This window comes from Calypte anna, chromosome 19 (genome assembly GCF_003957555.1).
Source record: "Calypte anna isolate BGI_N300 chromosome 19, bCalAnn1_v1.p, whole genome shotgun sequence".
Classification (NCBI taxonomy): domain Eukaryota; kingdom Metazoa; phylum Chordata; class Aves; order Apodiformes; family Trochilidae; genus Calypte; species Calypte anna.
The window spans coordinates 7,905,293-7,920,933 of NC_044264.1; the positions used below are offsets into that span (position 1 = coordinate 7,905,293).

At 48.7% G+C, this 15,641-nt stretch overlaps 1 protein-coding gene across 1 annotated transcript in view; it reads left to right on the top strand.

The window, feature by feature from the left end:
• The first annotated feature begins 709 nt into the window (after positions 1 to 709).
• NXN (nucleoredoxin) overlaps positions 710 to 15,641 on the top strand; it is a 47,989-nt gene continuing 33,057 nt past the window's right edge. Inside the window, 1 exon segment of the mRNA XM_030462565.1 lies at positions 710 to 1,037. Within this exon segment, the coding sequence (XP_030318425.1) occupies positions 720 to 1,037 (318 nt within the window). The 5' untranslated portion in view covers positions 710 to 719.

Genomic DNA, 15,641 nt, shown 5'->3' on the forward strand with positions numbered 1-15,641 from the left:
CTGGCAGTGGGAGCCAGGGGGCTGGCAGAGTTTGCGGGGTCTAGGGACCACTTGCCCCCCCAAGAGTGCTCAGGACAGCCCCGCTGAGGCCAGGCCAGCTCTGAAGTCCTTGGAGGGGGGGGAACCGCTCCCCGGTACCAGGAGGGCTCCGGGGTGAAGGGGGCTGAGCACTGGGGGAGGCTGAACCCCTCCACGCTGCGCCTGCAGAGGGTGGGAGAGGGGGCGGTCAGGCTGGTCCGGTCCGGTCCGGTGGGAACGCGGATCGGGCCGTGGGGAGTCAGGCCGGTCCGGTAAGGGCCGTAACGCAGATCGGGCCCGGGGGAGGGAGTCAGACCGGTCCGGTGGGAACCGGAACGCAGGTCGGGACCGGGTGGGGTGGGAGGGGAATGTCATGCCGGTCCGGTGGGAACGTGGATTGGGCTGTGGGGAGTCAGGCCGGTCCGGTGGGAGAGGAAACGCGGATCGGGATGAGGGGTTAGAAGTCAGGCTGGTCCCGTGGGGGCCGGGACATGGACTGGGCCGGGGGCGAGGGCGGGTCAGGCCGGTCCGGTGGGGGCCGGTCCGGCTCGGTCCGGGGGGGTTCGGTCCGGTGGGGCGCGGGGCGGCGCTGCTGGAGGCGGGGGCGGGCGCGTGGCGGCAGCGCCCCCTAGCGGGGCGGGGCTGTTGGGGGCCGGCGCGGGGCTGCGGCGGCTGCGGAGCGGGGCGCGGGGCGGTGCGGGATGGCGGGCGCCCTGACGGAGGTGCTGGGCGAGGTGCTGGTGGCGGCGGACGGGGAAGAGGTGGCCGTATCGGCGTTGGCCGCCCGCGGGGTCTCGTTGGTGGGGCTTTACTTCGGCTGCAGCCTCGGCGGTTCCTGCGCTCAGCTCGGCGCCAGCCTGGCCGCTTTCTACGGGCGCTTCAGGGGGGAGGCGGCGGCGGCCGGCGGGCAGCGCCTGGAGATCGTCTTCGTCTCGGCCGAGCAGGAGCAGCAGCAGTGGCAGGAGGCCGTGCGGGCCATGCCCTGGCTGGCGCTGCCCTTCTCCGACAAACACCGCAAGGTGAGACCGCGGGGCCGGGGGTGGAGGGCGCTCCCCGGGCTTTGTCTGGGGGGCGACGGAGCTTGGCCGGCCCCCCCCTCCGTCTCACTACACCGCCGGGGCGGGTCCCGTGTGTCGGTGGGTGTGGGGTGGGTGCCTTCCAGAAACTTCCCGGGGGGTAGATGAGGTTAGGGGGGGCTGAGGGGTGAGGTTCGGTTGCCGTCCCGCGGGGCGAAGCCGCCTCGCCCGGCTCCCCCTGTGCCCCCGGTTCCCGCTGCCCTTCTCTCGGGGGTGGGGGGCAAGGGGAGGAAGCCCGGTCTGAGGGTCCCGGTTTCAGCTCGATGGGCCCCTCAGAGGAGTAGGGCCGGGGTGTGAAGAGAGCTCCGGGGTGAGCCCCAGGAGCCCGAGGAAGCAGGGCTTGGTGCGGGCTGTGGACGAGGGTTGTGGTGCGGGTTTGGGTACAGAAAAGGGCCACGGCATCCGGCAGCCATGGGAGGGCATGTGGTGGTTGGAGCCCGGCTCGTCTGGGAAGCTGCTGGCAAAGCAGCCGGGCGAGTCCGTGCGATGGTGCCGGGGATTCGTCTCCGTTCAGCAGCTGCTGCGTTCGATACTCTCTGCAAGTTACAGCCCCTCATCCGAAGAGTTTAATTGGAAAGACAGATACCAGACAAAAAGCACTCTGTAAGACCCAGACAGGGGAGGCTGTGAGGAATAGGAAGGCAAAGGCTGGGCTTCCAGATCCCAGCGAGCTCCCAACCTTGCTACTTTAAGAGAGGAAAAAAAAAAAAAGAAAAGCCTTTTACTAGTCTAATCTCTGAAAGCTACTGAGTAAGATTAAAAAGATGGTGCCCCACTGTGCCATTTCTAAACATCTTTCCAGCCCGTGGTTACAGCCACCAGTCTGAGAGCAGAGAGCAGGCGTTGGCTCCCAGCGAGGCTCATCCCCTGCTCCAGAGGGGATTGGGGTAACACCGGTACCTGGGGGCAGCTGAATCCCTTCAGGAACTCCCTGTGTCTGGGCTCTGTGAGGTTTTGTAGCATTGAGGGGGCTGACCTTGTCCTGAGTGGGTCTCTGAACCCTCCTGTGCTGACACTTCCCTCTCTTCATTAGGCAAAGGAGTTGTTTAAGCAAAAAGGGGTGTAGCTGTTTGAAACCAGATTGGCTTTTTTTTCCTTGTTTGCTGCAGGCTTTTGTCAGTAAGCCCCCAGTTCTGCCAGAGCTCTCGTGTTTAATACCATGCACCTCGATGCTGTTCACATCTTTGAAGTCCCCACCCATCTAACAGGGAACTTGCATGAGGGGTCCCAGGTCTGGGGGCTGAGATGAGTTTCATTAACAAAGGGAGTTGCAACAGAATAGTCATTCTTCAAAGAAACTGCAGTGTGTTTCCAGTGTCTTTAAAACCAAACCCTCTCTCTACAGGGATGTGAAAAGACTGGTTCCAGTTAGAACCTGGCCATTCCCTTACAGAACATTTCAGATTATTTAGGTGGTAGGAGTTTTGCTTGCTGTATTTGCTTTAAAAATTCTATGCTGTGACAAAGTTCTAATCTATGTGTTAAAGGGTTGGGAAATCATAGAAGTAGAAGGTGGCATTAATTTTACATGCTGGCCAATGCTCCCATCTTACTAGATTGCAAGAAAAACATGAACTAAAAGATTATGGGGTCTTAAACTCTTACTCCAAGAAGCCCTGAGTTAAGTTCAGGATTATTTTTGTGTGCAGTGTAAAGTAATTGAAGCTCATGCTGTATATTTTCAAAACTAAGCAGACGTGATGTGGCTTTGGAGGAAGCTTAATCTATGGATAACAGAGAACCTATTTGTAAGTTACAAGGGCAATTATGTCAGGATATCAGATTTCTAAACAGGAGATTTATAACGTGTAGTTCAAGCAGTTAGAAGTTTCCTTGTATAATAGGCTGATTTTTAAATAGTCAGGGTAATGACCTGACTCTCTAGAAAAGCACAAACTCTGTTTTTCAAAACTGTGCCAGCAAGAGCTGGGGATGTTTAGCATATGTTCAGTACCTCGCGGGCTTAATTTGTTTAAAAACTTAAGCATTAGAAAAATGTAGGCAATCCTTTTGAGTTATGGTTCCTTTGCACTAAAGGCTACTCCTAAACCCGATGTGAGACAAGCCCTGGAGAATGATTTAGATTTATGGGAAGAAAGGGACCTTACAGATACGACACAGAGATAACAGAGAGAGAGAGGGAGGTGGGAACATTGGGCAAGGAGATCTTTCCCAGGCTTAGCCCTTAGGAGTTGCAGACCCTTGTTCCAAGGAGGTTGCAGGGTTTGGCTGGGTGTAGCTCTGCCAGCAGAGTCTTTTGTTAGTAACTACAGGGCTCAAAGATCTCCAGACATCCCTTCCATACAACATCTCCCACTCTGGGTTGGTTGCTGTATCTACTGAGGCTGGGAAAGGTTTGGGGAGAGATGGTTTCCTATCCCATGTTCACTGTAGCATCACTTCTGTTGCTCAGATTTACTGAATAATACTGCTGCTACAGTCCTGGATTCCTGTAGGAACATTGATCAGCGTGCACATTGGGTTTTTTCTGATATAGTCTGCATTTTTTTTTACCTTTCTCCCTCTCCCAAGCCCTGGCTACTGTACATTGATGGGTCTTAAAAGCCAGGCTTTCTTCTGGGCTTGCAGAAAAATTCCCACAGTCGTAAAAGTAAAACAACATCTTCCTCCCATGGTTACTGGTGAAAGTAATATGGGTTGTCAAAGAAAACAGCCACTCTTCTCTGAATGCCTCAGTAACTCAATAATGCCAGGGTGCAGTTACCAAGGACATCTCAGCCTGTGCGTCTGCATTAACCAGCTGAATTTGGATAACTTCAGCAGACAGCAATTTCTGTCTCCAAACCAGTAAGAAAAGAAAGCATACAAGTCAGCAAACATCTGGACATGGGGAAAGCCTTTGATTAATGAGGAGGATGGCATTATGCCTCTGTCTGAGCCACAGCCAGACGTATTACTGGGATTTTTTTTTTTTTTTCCCCAAGAACAAAACCATAACGTGCCAAATGAGATTGGAGGCCTTTAACTCGTGGTACACATCCCTCAGTGAAGCTGCTCAGCCCCAGGTTCAGCACTGCTGTTGATGATTGATCTGTCTTCCAATAATGCCTGGTGCTGCTGAGCAGAACACGGGGGAGAGATGTTGCTCTGTGTCTTTGTTGCGTTTGGGGTTTTGGTTTAACATCACCCTGTTTTTATCTGTTTGCCCAAACAGCTCAAGTTCTGGAGGGCTGATTTAATAACAGCTTTAATTCCTGATTGCTTCTGAGAACCTCAGTAATGTAAACAGCTCCCATCTGTCTACGTGCCCTCATGGCCACTGCAATGGGGCAGCATCCTTCCTGCTCTCAGGAGGACTCCAGGTTTTTCCTGGGAAGCTCCAGACCATCTCTGCTGCAGAACCCACCTGTCCTTGGGGTGAATTCAGGTGCTCTTTGAGGCCTTTTGGAAGGCAGCAGGAGCACCCTGTCCTGCTGAGCTGTGCTCCATGTGTTGCTGTAGGACAATTCTGCTTAAAAAGAAAACCAAACACACACATTCTCTGAGTGGGTCATCTCACATGGGTCCACGTAGCAGTGGGAGAAAGGAGAGTCAGGATACTGTAAGAGACAAGGCTGCAAGTGTGTCTGTGGTGGGAGAGGAGTCCATCTTTTCCTGTTGTTTATTTGCCTTTGTTTTTATTGTTACTGCCTTGGCCCAGTCATCTTCCTCATTCTTTTTAATCTTGACTTTTCTATTTATGCTTACTCAGTGCATCCAAGGGGTGCAGGGGCTGTGTTTTGCCTCTTGTTTTGTGTTTGCTTTCCACTGTGTTTATGCATCTGCTTGAGTGTTGCCCAAATTCTTCTTTGGAAGGCAAACCCCATTTCCTCTGGAGCTGAAATGTTTCTGCTCTGGTTTTTAAATAAATGTGAACCATGTTGATCATGTTTCTGTGATTATTCAGTCAAGTATCTGAAAACAGTTGGAGGATCTTTCTTTGCTCATGCTGGTAAATAAGATTTGGGTGGGACAGGGTGGTCTTCCTCAGCATTGTAAATAAAATGGTGCTCTTAAAGTTGGTGGGTAAAATGTGAGCATCCTCTGGCTTGTTTGCTGATGTCTTTGAAGTTTTTCACAACAAATCCCCACTCGTTCTTTTCTTTTTTAAACTGTGTTCTCTGTGTTGTCCTCTCCCCCTGCTTCTCAAGATAAATTCATTTTCTTTCCCTCTACTTGAAAAGATTCTCTCCTGTTGGAACCCTTCTGACAAGACACCAAATACTCATTTTGCAGGCAGAGTTTGTGCAGGAAAGGGTGGGGAGGAGGTAGAAATGTCATTAAATTTAAACTATGCATTTGGTTTTTGGGGGGAAACCCTCAAGCCATGATTACAGTTTTAAGATACGCCCTGATTTTCCGGGGCTTATAAGTTTTCTGTTTGAAAATCACCAATCTGCTGAGATCTGGGAGGCAAGTGGTCGGCCCCAGATGTGGGATTTGTCTAACAGAAAATTTTGTAAATCACTTGAAGCAGCTTTAGAGTTTCATCATATAAAAATATCTAGATAAAACTTTCAGCTGTATCCCTGACTTTGTATTTCTGGGGTGGGAATGTATATGAGATCTTTGGCTCACGGAGATGTAGATTTAAAAAATATGGTCTTTTCATGACATAAGGCTATTGAGTAAGAAGCGAGGCTTTAGCAGCACCAACTGATTCTTTGTTTGCTTTGAAACTCCCTGGTTCTGAAACGTAAGAATGGGGAGATGTATGAGAGGAGCAGAGAGGAGCCTGTGTGCTGTTTTTCATTGTGGCATCTTAATCCAGATGTTGAAATGAAAACGTTCCTTTAAAAATGCAGGGTTGACAATTTCATTTGTTATTCCCAGGTTGCAGACTTTGCTTTTTAAAGTACACACAGTTTCCCCCCAAAATGTGTAGTTTTTAGAGCTGAGCGTGTAACAGCTTTAAGGGAGAAATACAAAATAAGGGAATGCTTTTCTGTGCCATTTTGGAGAAGGACAACAGTGAACATCAGTTATGACTGAGGAATAAGCTCTTTGGTTTTTCCACATTGTGTGGATGGCATCAAAGCCAAAACATTCTCTGATTTTTGTTGCTGGTGATGGCACTTTAAAAATTTATTTCCAAGTGTATTTTACACAGCTTTGCAGTGACACACAATTACCAGTTGTCTCTCATGCCAGGACCCTAATCCTTCAGTGAAATCCCTGAAGGCATTCACTGATACCAGTAGGCTGCAAATCTGGGGGCTGTGTTTAAAATCCAAGCCCTGCAATAGTTGCAAAAACACCACTGGTGTCCTTGGAGGTTGATTTCCCTCTGTATCCAAACTGTGTCCTGCCCAAACACCTTCCCTGGGGGAGAATTAGTATTTTAAATGGCTTGCTGATGTGTGTCATCTGCTGGGTTGGTAATTGCCTGTGTTTGAGGGCCAGCTCTGAAAGTCCTTTCCATCATCAGATATTCCTGGCTGCATGGTGGGGAGATGCAGTGGGAGCTTTGGCTGCTTGGATTTGGGCTCTGCAGGTTCAGTCCTGAAGACTGCCATCAGCTTTGTCTTGCATTTGGATGGTGGTTGCTTCAAGAGAACCTTTTAGCTTGAAGTGCAGTCAGTCATCACCTTGTTTAATTTTGGAAATAATAATTTTGCACATACATTTTTACCTACAGGTACTTTTTATTGATAGTACTGGGAAAGTTGGTGTGAAATTAATTGTGAGTTCATCATTAAGAGGTACAGGTTTTGAGAGAGTCAGTTTTGAAGTCAGAGGATTTCTTTTATCCTTTCTCATGGACATCATTTTAATGGTTCAAAGTGGGGTAGGGCAGGGTTAGCTCATGTGGCTGGGGTAGAGTTTCACTGAATTGCATCTGGGTAGAGCTCTCTGTTTTGCATTCCTGTTTTTTTCAGCAATGCTCCCAGCATGGAAGTTGGGATATGGTTTTAATCTAAATCAAGTCAGAAGATATTTTATTTCTTGGTGACCAGGGGATTCTTGCCCCAGCCCCACACACCCTCTTCCCTGACAAGGCAGATTCAGTGTAGGGATTGTCTGCTCCTTGGTGCTAGAATTTTGATGAAATGTAGGGGTAAAAGAAGACTGAAAGGACTACTGGGGGCTGTAGAACTGCAAGCTGAACTCTGAATTCAAATAAACGAGTTTGAGCAGTGTTTGCCTGAGCATTTGCTTGGTTAGAAGCTCCTTGGTGTGTGCGGATTGACGCCTTCACCTCCTCCTCCCCCTCCACGTTTTTTATCAGGGAAACAAGTTCCAAGCAAAATATTCCAAAGTGATATTTAATTACTCTTTAAAATGCAACTATTTGTCTTATCAGCCATGTGGATTTCTGCTTGCTGCTTTGATTTGACAGTTAGTACTTTGTCATTTTTAAAAAGCTTAAACACTCCAGGAATCTGTGATTTTTATGCTTTTGAAAGTGGAGATGTTGAATTAACTGCAGCTTTGAACTATTCATGGATAATTTCAGGCCCCCTGCTTTCAGCAAGTAACAAGCTGACTCCTGAGCTTTCAGGCTGGGTTGAATACTGAATAATCAGGACTTTGTAGCTGTGTGTACTCTCTAAACTGGTTCCATAGCGTGTCACATCCTAACATATGATAGATCTGAAACTTTTGAGACAGAACACTTAGTCCTCATGCCATGTCTAGATAATGATTAGGAAAGAGGAGAGTAAAACCAGCATGGGAAGAGTGCTTGCATTCATTATAACGTTAATTCCAGGGGCTTGTTCAGCTCTGAGGCTTTTCCTCAGTGCTGCCTCGATGTACCTCTGCAGGGCAGCTGCCTCTGCCATGGCTGGTTTTTCTCTGCTGATTCGCTGCAGGCAAAAAATACAATTAGAATTAAATCTGTAGGTTGTAAGGTAAAGGGCAAGAAAGCAACTAGACATTAAATTGTCTGGTGGGAAAGTGAATTACACAAGTTTTCTGGGTGACAGTGTGTCTTGTGTGATAGCTGACGGTGTTTCCATTATCTGGGTTTTCCAAAGCCAACGTAGTGTGTTACTGCTTTGGCTCAGAGCAGACACAATTAATGGAAGAGCAGAACTAAAGAGATGCAGGGGTGGTTTCTGCCTGCTCTCACGCCTGTCTTTCAACACTCTGAACAATTGCAACCAACAATTAATATGTAAAGAATTTGTGGTCTTTATTTAGTGCGAACGAGTGACTGCTTTGGTTGTGTCAGGGCGTTTGCTGAGCTTTTGCAATCTGATCAACCCCCTGCTTGGAGCCCAGAGAGTCCCTCTGGCCTCCAGAAAAACTGATGGGAAGCCCCCAGGGGAGCACAGGGGTCCTGGATCCCTGCCCAAGCAGAGAGGTGAGTGCTGGGCACGGAGCCTAAATCCTGGGAAGAGTCTGTTCCATAAAGGATGCGCCTCAGATGCCACTGCAAAATGTTTTGATGGAGAAAGGCTGCAAAGATCCCTGTTTGAAAGGAGTTTGGTAAGAGTTACCAGGGTTTATGTTTCATGTCTGAGGCATAAAAGCTTGCTGGTGGCATCCCCAGAGGTGAGTGGGAGCTGGGTATGGCTGGCACCAAGGGGTGGCAGCTGGGATAGGGGGTCACATCCCACCAGGAGGGATCTGTGCCAGGATGGGCTTTGACAGCTGAGGAGGGAACCTTGTTTTATGTTTGAGTGCAAGGACTGAAGGTTTTTCTTAAGTAACATTGCAGAAGAGAGCAGGAAGGCAACCCAAATGAATTGCAACCGGGTGAGTGAGCCAGAGACAGAGACATTCTAATTCTCCCTCATTCCCAAGAGATTCCCATTGGAGAGATGAAGTCATAGCCCTTACTTCATTAGTGTTAACTCAGGATGCTGCCTTGAGTGGTGCTGCTTGAAGGGAACACTGCACCAGTTCTCTCCCTGTGCCCCAGCATTCTCTGCCCTCGCCGTGGTGCTGGCAGAGGCTCCCTGGCTGTGCTGATTCAGCTCAGTGTTTTCTTCTCCACCACTTCATGCCAGCTCCCAGTTGGCTTCTGCACATCCTGCTGGGCAGAAGGCAGCCTCCGAGGGTTGGGCAGGCAGGCAAGTGCAGCCTTGTCCTCTCCAGAACCTCTCCATCAACACCCTAGCCCGTTCCCTAGCGTGGGGGGTGTTAATGGTACCCAGCAGCACTGACCCCGCATCCAGAGCCAAGAGGTGGGGATGGGATCTCCCCCTCTCCTCCTTCCCTTCTGGAAAAAGTGTGAAATTTATTGTAATATGTGCTGACGATCTTCTGGAGATTCTGAGCTGCTAAATCCTCTAAACCTGAGCCTGCAACTTCATTGACAGGGCCTCTCACTTTACTCTACTCCAACCTTACGGTTTCACTGCTCCAATATTTTTCCATACATGGAAGCATTCCTGCCCCAGCCTGGGCTAATCCTGACATGCCACTGCATCTGGATGTTAGCTCATTTCTTGCAGCTGACACTGTGCAAAGGCAGATGTCTGAGCTTACTTTTGTTTAAATACATTCAATTCAACCAGCAAAAGTCTCACACCGTAGGTAAGCAGGGAAGAAAAAAAAAAAAAGTTTTTCCATTTTCCATTTAATTGACTTCCCAGGGCTGTTAGGTGGAGGATTTGGTGCCCAGTAATGCCATGCATAGGAAATGTATAGTATTTAAATCACAGAGGGGTAAAAACCCCACAATTTGGTGACTTGGGGCACAAGCTGAGCTTGGTTGATGGAGCAGAGCCTGTTCCATCCCTTGCAGCTGAGCCTCACGCCTTGATCAGACAGGAGAAAGAGATGCTGGTGAGCTGCTGTTTGAGCTGAGGACCTGTTTGTAATGCCTCCCACACCGGGGCAGGCTGTAAGTTTTAATTAAATGTCTGTAAGGTGCTCTGCCATCCTCTGCTGAAAGGCCCTGTGTGAGGGCAATGCCTTTGAATAAAAGCTGAGACCATTCCCACCCGTCGGGAAAGAGTTGGAGCTGAAACAGTGAGACCCAAGCAGCTGAATCTGAACAGATGTCACTTTCTCCCCTACTTTGATAGTTCAAAAGGCTTTTTCTGCCTCTCTCAAAAAAAAAGGAGGAACAGGGTGATTTTACTGGTGTTGCCAGGGACCTCAGCTCCCTCCCCTCCTGCTTGCTGCTGGTTAAAAGCTCACACACTGTGCTGGAGGGGTTTAGTTGTGGGCTGTGCTGCTTTATTTGCAGTTTAGCATCCACTTGCCTGGATGCTGATGGGGGTCCTGGGTTGCCATCCCTTCCTTTGGCTGCTGCTGTTGTGTGCAGGAGTAAGAGGACTTGAACTGAGCTGGGAGGAAGACAGCCAAGGGTAAAAAGGGGGTTTCAAATGAACCAAGCTGTGTGATGGGGTGGGAAGGAGAAGACAATTTCCAGGTTGCTGTTGGAGCTGTGAAGCAGATGAAAGTCTTTGCTTGGCTGTTGCAGCCCCAGCTGCCTCTCCTTGCCTTGCACATGTGCTTGGGTCTGACAGGATTCCCTCATCAGACAGGTTCATCGGGGGGTTTAGAAATGTTCTTTTTTTTTTTTTTTTCTTTCTCTCTCCCATGTTTTTCTGACTGTTGGGACACTCTTGAGAAGGAATCAAAAGGTACCAGGCTACAAATCCTGCCATGCAGGTCCAGCCTGGGTGTTTAGCTTGCAGGAATGCTCTTTTATCAGCTGATAGCTGCTGGGAGCTGGGTTGATTTCCTTCTGAGAGACTGATGACTCTGCAGGGTTATTTTATTTTTTTTTAGGTGCCTCCCTTTTTAATTCTGCTTTGTGGCTGGAGGACAGAGATCACATCACTGTTACATCACAGGCTGCTTCTAACGAGCTCTCCCCTGTAATCTTGGCACTTGGGAGCTTTGTAAATGGCTTTGTGCATTAGAGGAGTCCTTCTGTCTTCATCCAGGGGAAACTGAGGCAAGAGGGGGCTGGGATGTGTGACCAGAGTGGGATTTCCCAGTCCTTGGGAGCATCCCCATCTCACCAGGCCCACACACCACGAGAACTTGAGTTGTGCTCTGCTTCCCCCCTGCCCCCTGCTGCTGCCTCCCTTGTGCTCTGTGCTCCAAATCAGATTGGTTCCAGGGTTAGAAAAGACCCATTTTTGTGTCCTAAGCACTGGATTTCACAGATGCAGAGAGAGAAGCAGCTTGATCTGCTAATCTCAAAGCACAGCAAGTTTTTCCTAGGATGATTTTCTGCCTGGCTTTCTCAGTGCAAGTTTGCACAAATACCTTTTATTCCTCTAATGGGTCGTAGCAGCTGGATACCTCCCACCAAGATTGCTGATTTTTAGGTCTGATTTTGGCGGGGACACACAGCAGTAAATTAAATGTGTAGGGGAGTTTTGGAGAGTAGTAGTACAGATGGTGGGAAACTGAGGGTAGGGACTACTTAAAGGCTGACGTATGGCTCAGCTTTGACTCTTTTCTTTTTTAAAGGAATGTGAAAAGGTGTGAGCTGCTGCAGTAGCAATTTTGCTGCCTCCTCATCTTCAAAGACTCGCTGGCCACCTCTGTTTCAAGGCTTTCTTGATGGTCAAGAAAGGAGTTCTCTGTGCAGCTCCTGTCTGCTGGCACAGTGATGCTCTCCTGCCTTTCCTCTTGCTGGCCTGATCCCTGCACACTGGGGTTCTGTCTTTGGGTTTTCTGCTTTCTTAGCAAACCCTGGGAAAGCTGACTGCTAAATGAGATTTCTTAAATCTCCATCTTTCATTTTTCCTCCCTGCTTTAGGTTTCATTTAGCTGTGAAGATTCCGAGTAGAGTGATTTCATTTCCCTTCTCCACCCCCATCTGTGTTAATGTGCTGTGTCTTTGACTGATGGTTTAATTATTGTGCTTGACAGGAGCATCCAGGGCCCCAATTGGCAAAAGGTGTTTATCAGTGAGGTGGTGCACAAAGTAGATGTCTGCCACCCTGGTCCCTCCCAGGACAGGTTTTTGCCTAGAGAAGCAGTTTCAAGCCAGTTTAATTGCCATGTTGTGAGGCAGAAGGGGAGGTGGTGGATGGCCCTGCCCTTTCCCTGCAGCCATCTCCCTGCAGGCTGCATGGGGCCAGTGGCTTTTGAGATGGGAAAAAGTTGATGGGGTAGGTTAGGGAGGACCTTCTGTGTTGGGAAAAGCTGTTTCAGCAAAGGGATGGTGAGCATGGTAGGAGCAGGGGGAGAGATGGATGGATGGATGGATGGATGGATGGATGGATGGATGGATGGATTCTTGCATCACCTTTTTGTCTTCACCATGCTGTATTTTCTTCTTGGGGCTTGAAGCAGAAGATATGATTTGTACCTGGCATGTGGCTGGGGAAGAATTAAGTTGTACAAAAGCTATTTACCTGCTGGCCAAGTGCATCTCCAGCTGCTTCCTCCCCTCAGCTCCTGAGAGCCTGAGTGAGGATTATCCAAAACAAATCCTCTTGCCCAGCTGCTTCTGTGGCAGAGACCTGCTGGGCACAAGGTCACCCCTCAGCATCCCCAGCACTGATGGGGGACACAGGACAGGAGTTCCCCGTGGGGCATAAATCAAGTCACTGGTTGCAGATGACATCATGGGTGAAGATCAGGGATTTTTAGGGTTTCTTTGCTGCAAAGTGGCAGCGTTGGTTGCCAGGCTTGGTAATGAAGAATGTGAAGCTGTGATTCATCCCTCATTCTACATCTTAAGTATGTGGTGGTAAAGCTAGGAAAATCTGTGTATGTATGAGGTGTTTCCTCTTAAAGAGCTGAGAAACCCTTAGGTGCAGCAATTATTATTTCACTTAATTGGGACTGAAATACTGAACGCTCAGAACATGCTAACTCGTGTCTGTTGGTGGGAGAAACTCAATTGTTCAAGAGAAATATCTTTTCATCCTGCCTGAAGAGAAAATAAATCTATTGAAAAGAAAAATTCCTGACATTTTTTTTTTCTTTTGTCATCTGCTCAAACTGTTGTTCAGACCTGTGGAGGTGGCTTGGCTCTTGGTGAGGACATCCATTTGAGAGAGCTCCTGAGAAGGAATGTGTTTTCTTTGCTGATGCTCAGACCTTTGGTATTTGGTTTGGTCTTTTACTTTTTAATTACTCCAGCAATTAGCACAGTTAGAGATTGTGGCTGGCACTGAAAAGGCACTGGAGTGTGGATGTGAATCCCCAGCCCTGTGGATGGTAGCCCTGGTGAGATGCTGCCCCAGCAGCCCATGCACAGGGCTGTACTTTGCCCCTGCTGTCTGTACAAACGAGGGGCAAAGGCAATTAGACACTGCCACAGAGGTGGCAGAGGAAGTCCCCTGCCTCCCATGAGCTTGGTCATTTTTCTTAACAGTTTTGGTTTGGTTTTCTCCACCATATCAGCAGCATTGGCTTTGTTCAGAGCTCCAAGCTATAGGAAACGAGTGTGTGCATCACACCAACACAGAGTGGTTTGGGCAACCTTCTGATTTCCAAGCTGGACCTGCCATTTCCTCACACGTTTTCAGTGTGTCCTTGGTGAAAGCACCCAACCACTGAACCAACTAAAACACTGAACATTGATGGGAGCAGCACCTGGGGCAGTGCAGAAACCTGTTCAAGCTCCTCAAAGTGAACAGTCTCCCTCCAGCTTCCTTGCTAAGGGCCAGTGAAGCACACTAAGGTTTTTTCCCCCCCTTGCTTAATTCAGTGTTGTGAAAGAAAATAAGTTTAATCAAGTCCAGAGCTTTTTGCAGGAGGCACCAAGCTCTCCTTCCCCCCCATGGCAGGGAGGAGATGTGTGTGCTGAGTGGGTTCAGTGGCCCCATAGGGGCAAAATCCCAGTGGTCTGGCTGCCTCTTTTTCCACTCTCCTTCTTGTCACAGCCCATCTGGGCTTGATTTCTGCTCAGGTGTGAGCTCTTCCTCCATTCTGTTTAGGTTCTACTTCCCAACAGAGGTTGAAGCCAGGTGATTTTCTGCAGGGGATATAATTCCACTGGAGAGAATGGAATTTACACGGGAGCGTGTAAAACAGTCCGTCAGATTAGTGACACCTTGGCTCCTGCAGGATCTCCCCACCCTTGTCCTTGAAGTCTTATTTCTGTTCTTTGAAGCTGAATTTCCATTGCTGTTGATGCCCTGCAGGTGCTTTAGCAGGGCTGCTTTCCCTTGGACACAGTTCAAGAAACCATCGTTCCATTTCCTCTATCATTTGTCATCAAAGGGAGGGGAACAATCCTCTTGCTCTTTGCAATCTGCTGCTGCCTCCAGCCCTGGCAAGAGAAGAGGTGGCCATGGCTTCTCTTCAGACCCACCATGCTGGAAAGGTGAGCTAGGAAAGATTTTGTCAGGGAAAAATAAAGCATTTGTGTCCTTAATACACTTCAACATTAAAAAAACCAAAACCAAACCAAAACCTCAAGACCCAAAATCTGTTCAGGGTACCAGCAGAGGGCTTGGTTAAAGCCCTCCTCCACCCACACACTGATCTGAAGGTGAAAGATGTGTCAGTGTCATCTTTTAATCTTTAATCTTGGTGGTGTGCATCATTTAAGTAGACTGTGTTGAGTGAACTGCTGTGTGTCTGCTTCCTATACATCCACCTGATTTACCTGACCTCCCCTTATCCCTTACCTTGTCATGAGAAAGCAACAGGTTTTAGGGTTGTTGGGGAGAAAACCCATTTTCCTAGAGAGAATATAGAGATTTGCTGGATTTTCAGAGGAAAATGCATGAGCTTTATTGACAGGGGAACTGGCCGAGCAAGTTGGCAGTGGATTTGAGATTATTTGTGGCTTTTTGTCTCCCAAAGCCTGAGCAGCATTTGATGTGCAGACATGTTTGCAGACATTTCTCATAGGGAAGGTGTTGGCAGGTCTGTTGTTAACACCCTTGCCTTTAGGCCAAACTATTGAAAATTCAAGTTTAGCTCGAATTTTGTTTTCAATGACTTGGAAGACTGCAATCTGATGGGCTGAAAAAGCTCGTCCAGCTCCAGCCCTTATTAGGAGCTTAATCTGAAGTGCAGCCAAAGCCAAATAAAGAGGAGGTGGAGGGTAGGGGGGGGAAAGAAGGCAGTAAAATGGAACAAGGAAATGTGCATCCAATTTACAATATTCCTCTGCAACCTTAATTCAGCCCCCTGTATGTGTTACCAGGCAGTTTTCTAATTACAGGCTTACGTAGGGGTTTGTTCCATGGCATCCCTGCCCTCTCTGCTCAGGGAGGACAGCTCAAGGTGGCCGACTAAAGGATGGGGTTGTGTGTGTAGGATCTCTGCCCTGCAGGGTGTGGGATTCGGAGGGAAGGGAGCTTGGAAAGTCATGGAAAAATGGAGAGGGTAAAGCAGTGGCTGAGGAGACAAGATTCCTGCTCTGCTTCTGCCTCAGGGCTCGTGTATGGCGCCGGGTAAATTGCTTTTCATGCTGACAAGGGACTTGATTTCCTGGGTCCCCAGGCTGAGGGTTGAGTTGCAGAAGTGCTGAGTGCTCCTGCTGCAGATGATCTCATGGGAAGTCCTACGTCAAACATTTTAAAATGCCTCTTGGTGCTGTTTATTTTTTTAAAAAAAGGGAGCTGCAGGCTGGTATCTGGAACTGGAAGCCCAGAGCTTCTCTGTGCCTCTTCATCTCTAAACCAGAAGTGTTGTGAACGTAGTTCTCTAGGATTTGAT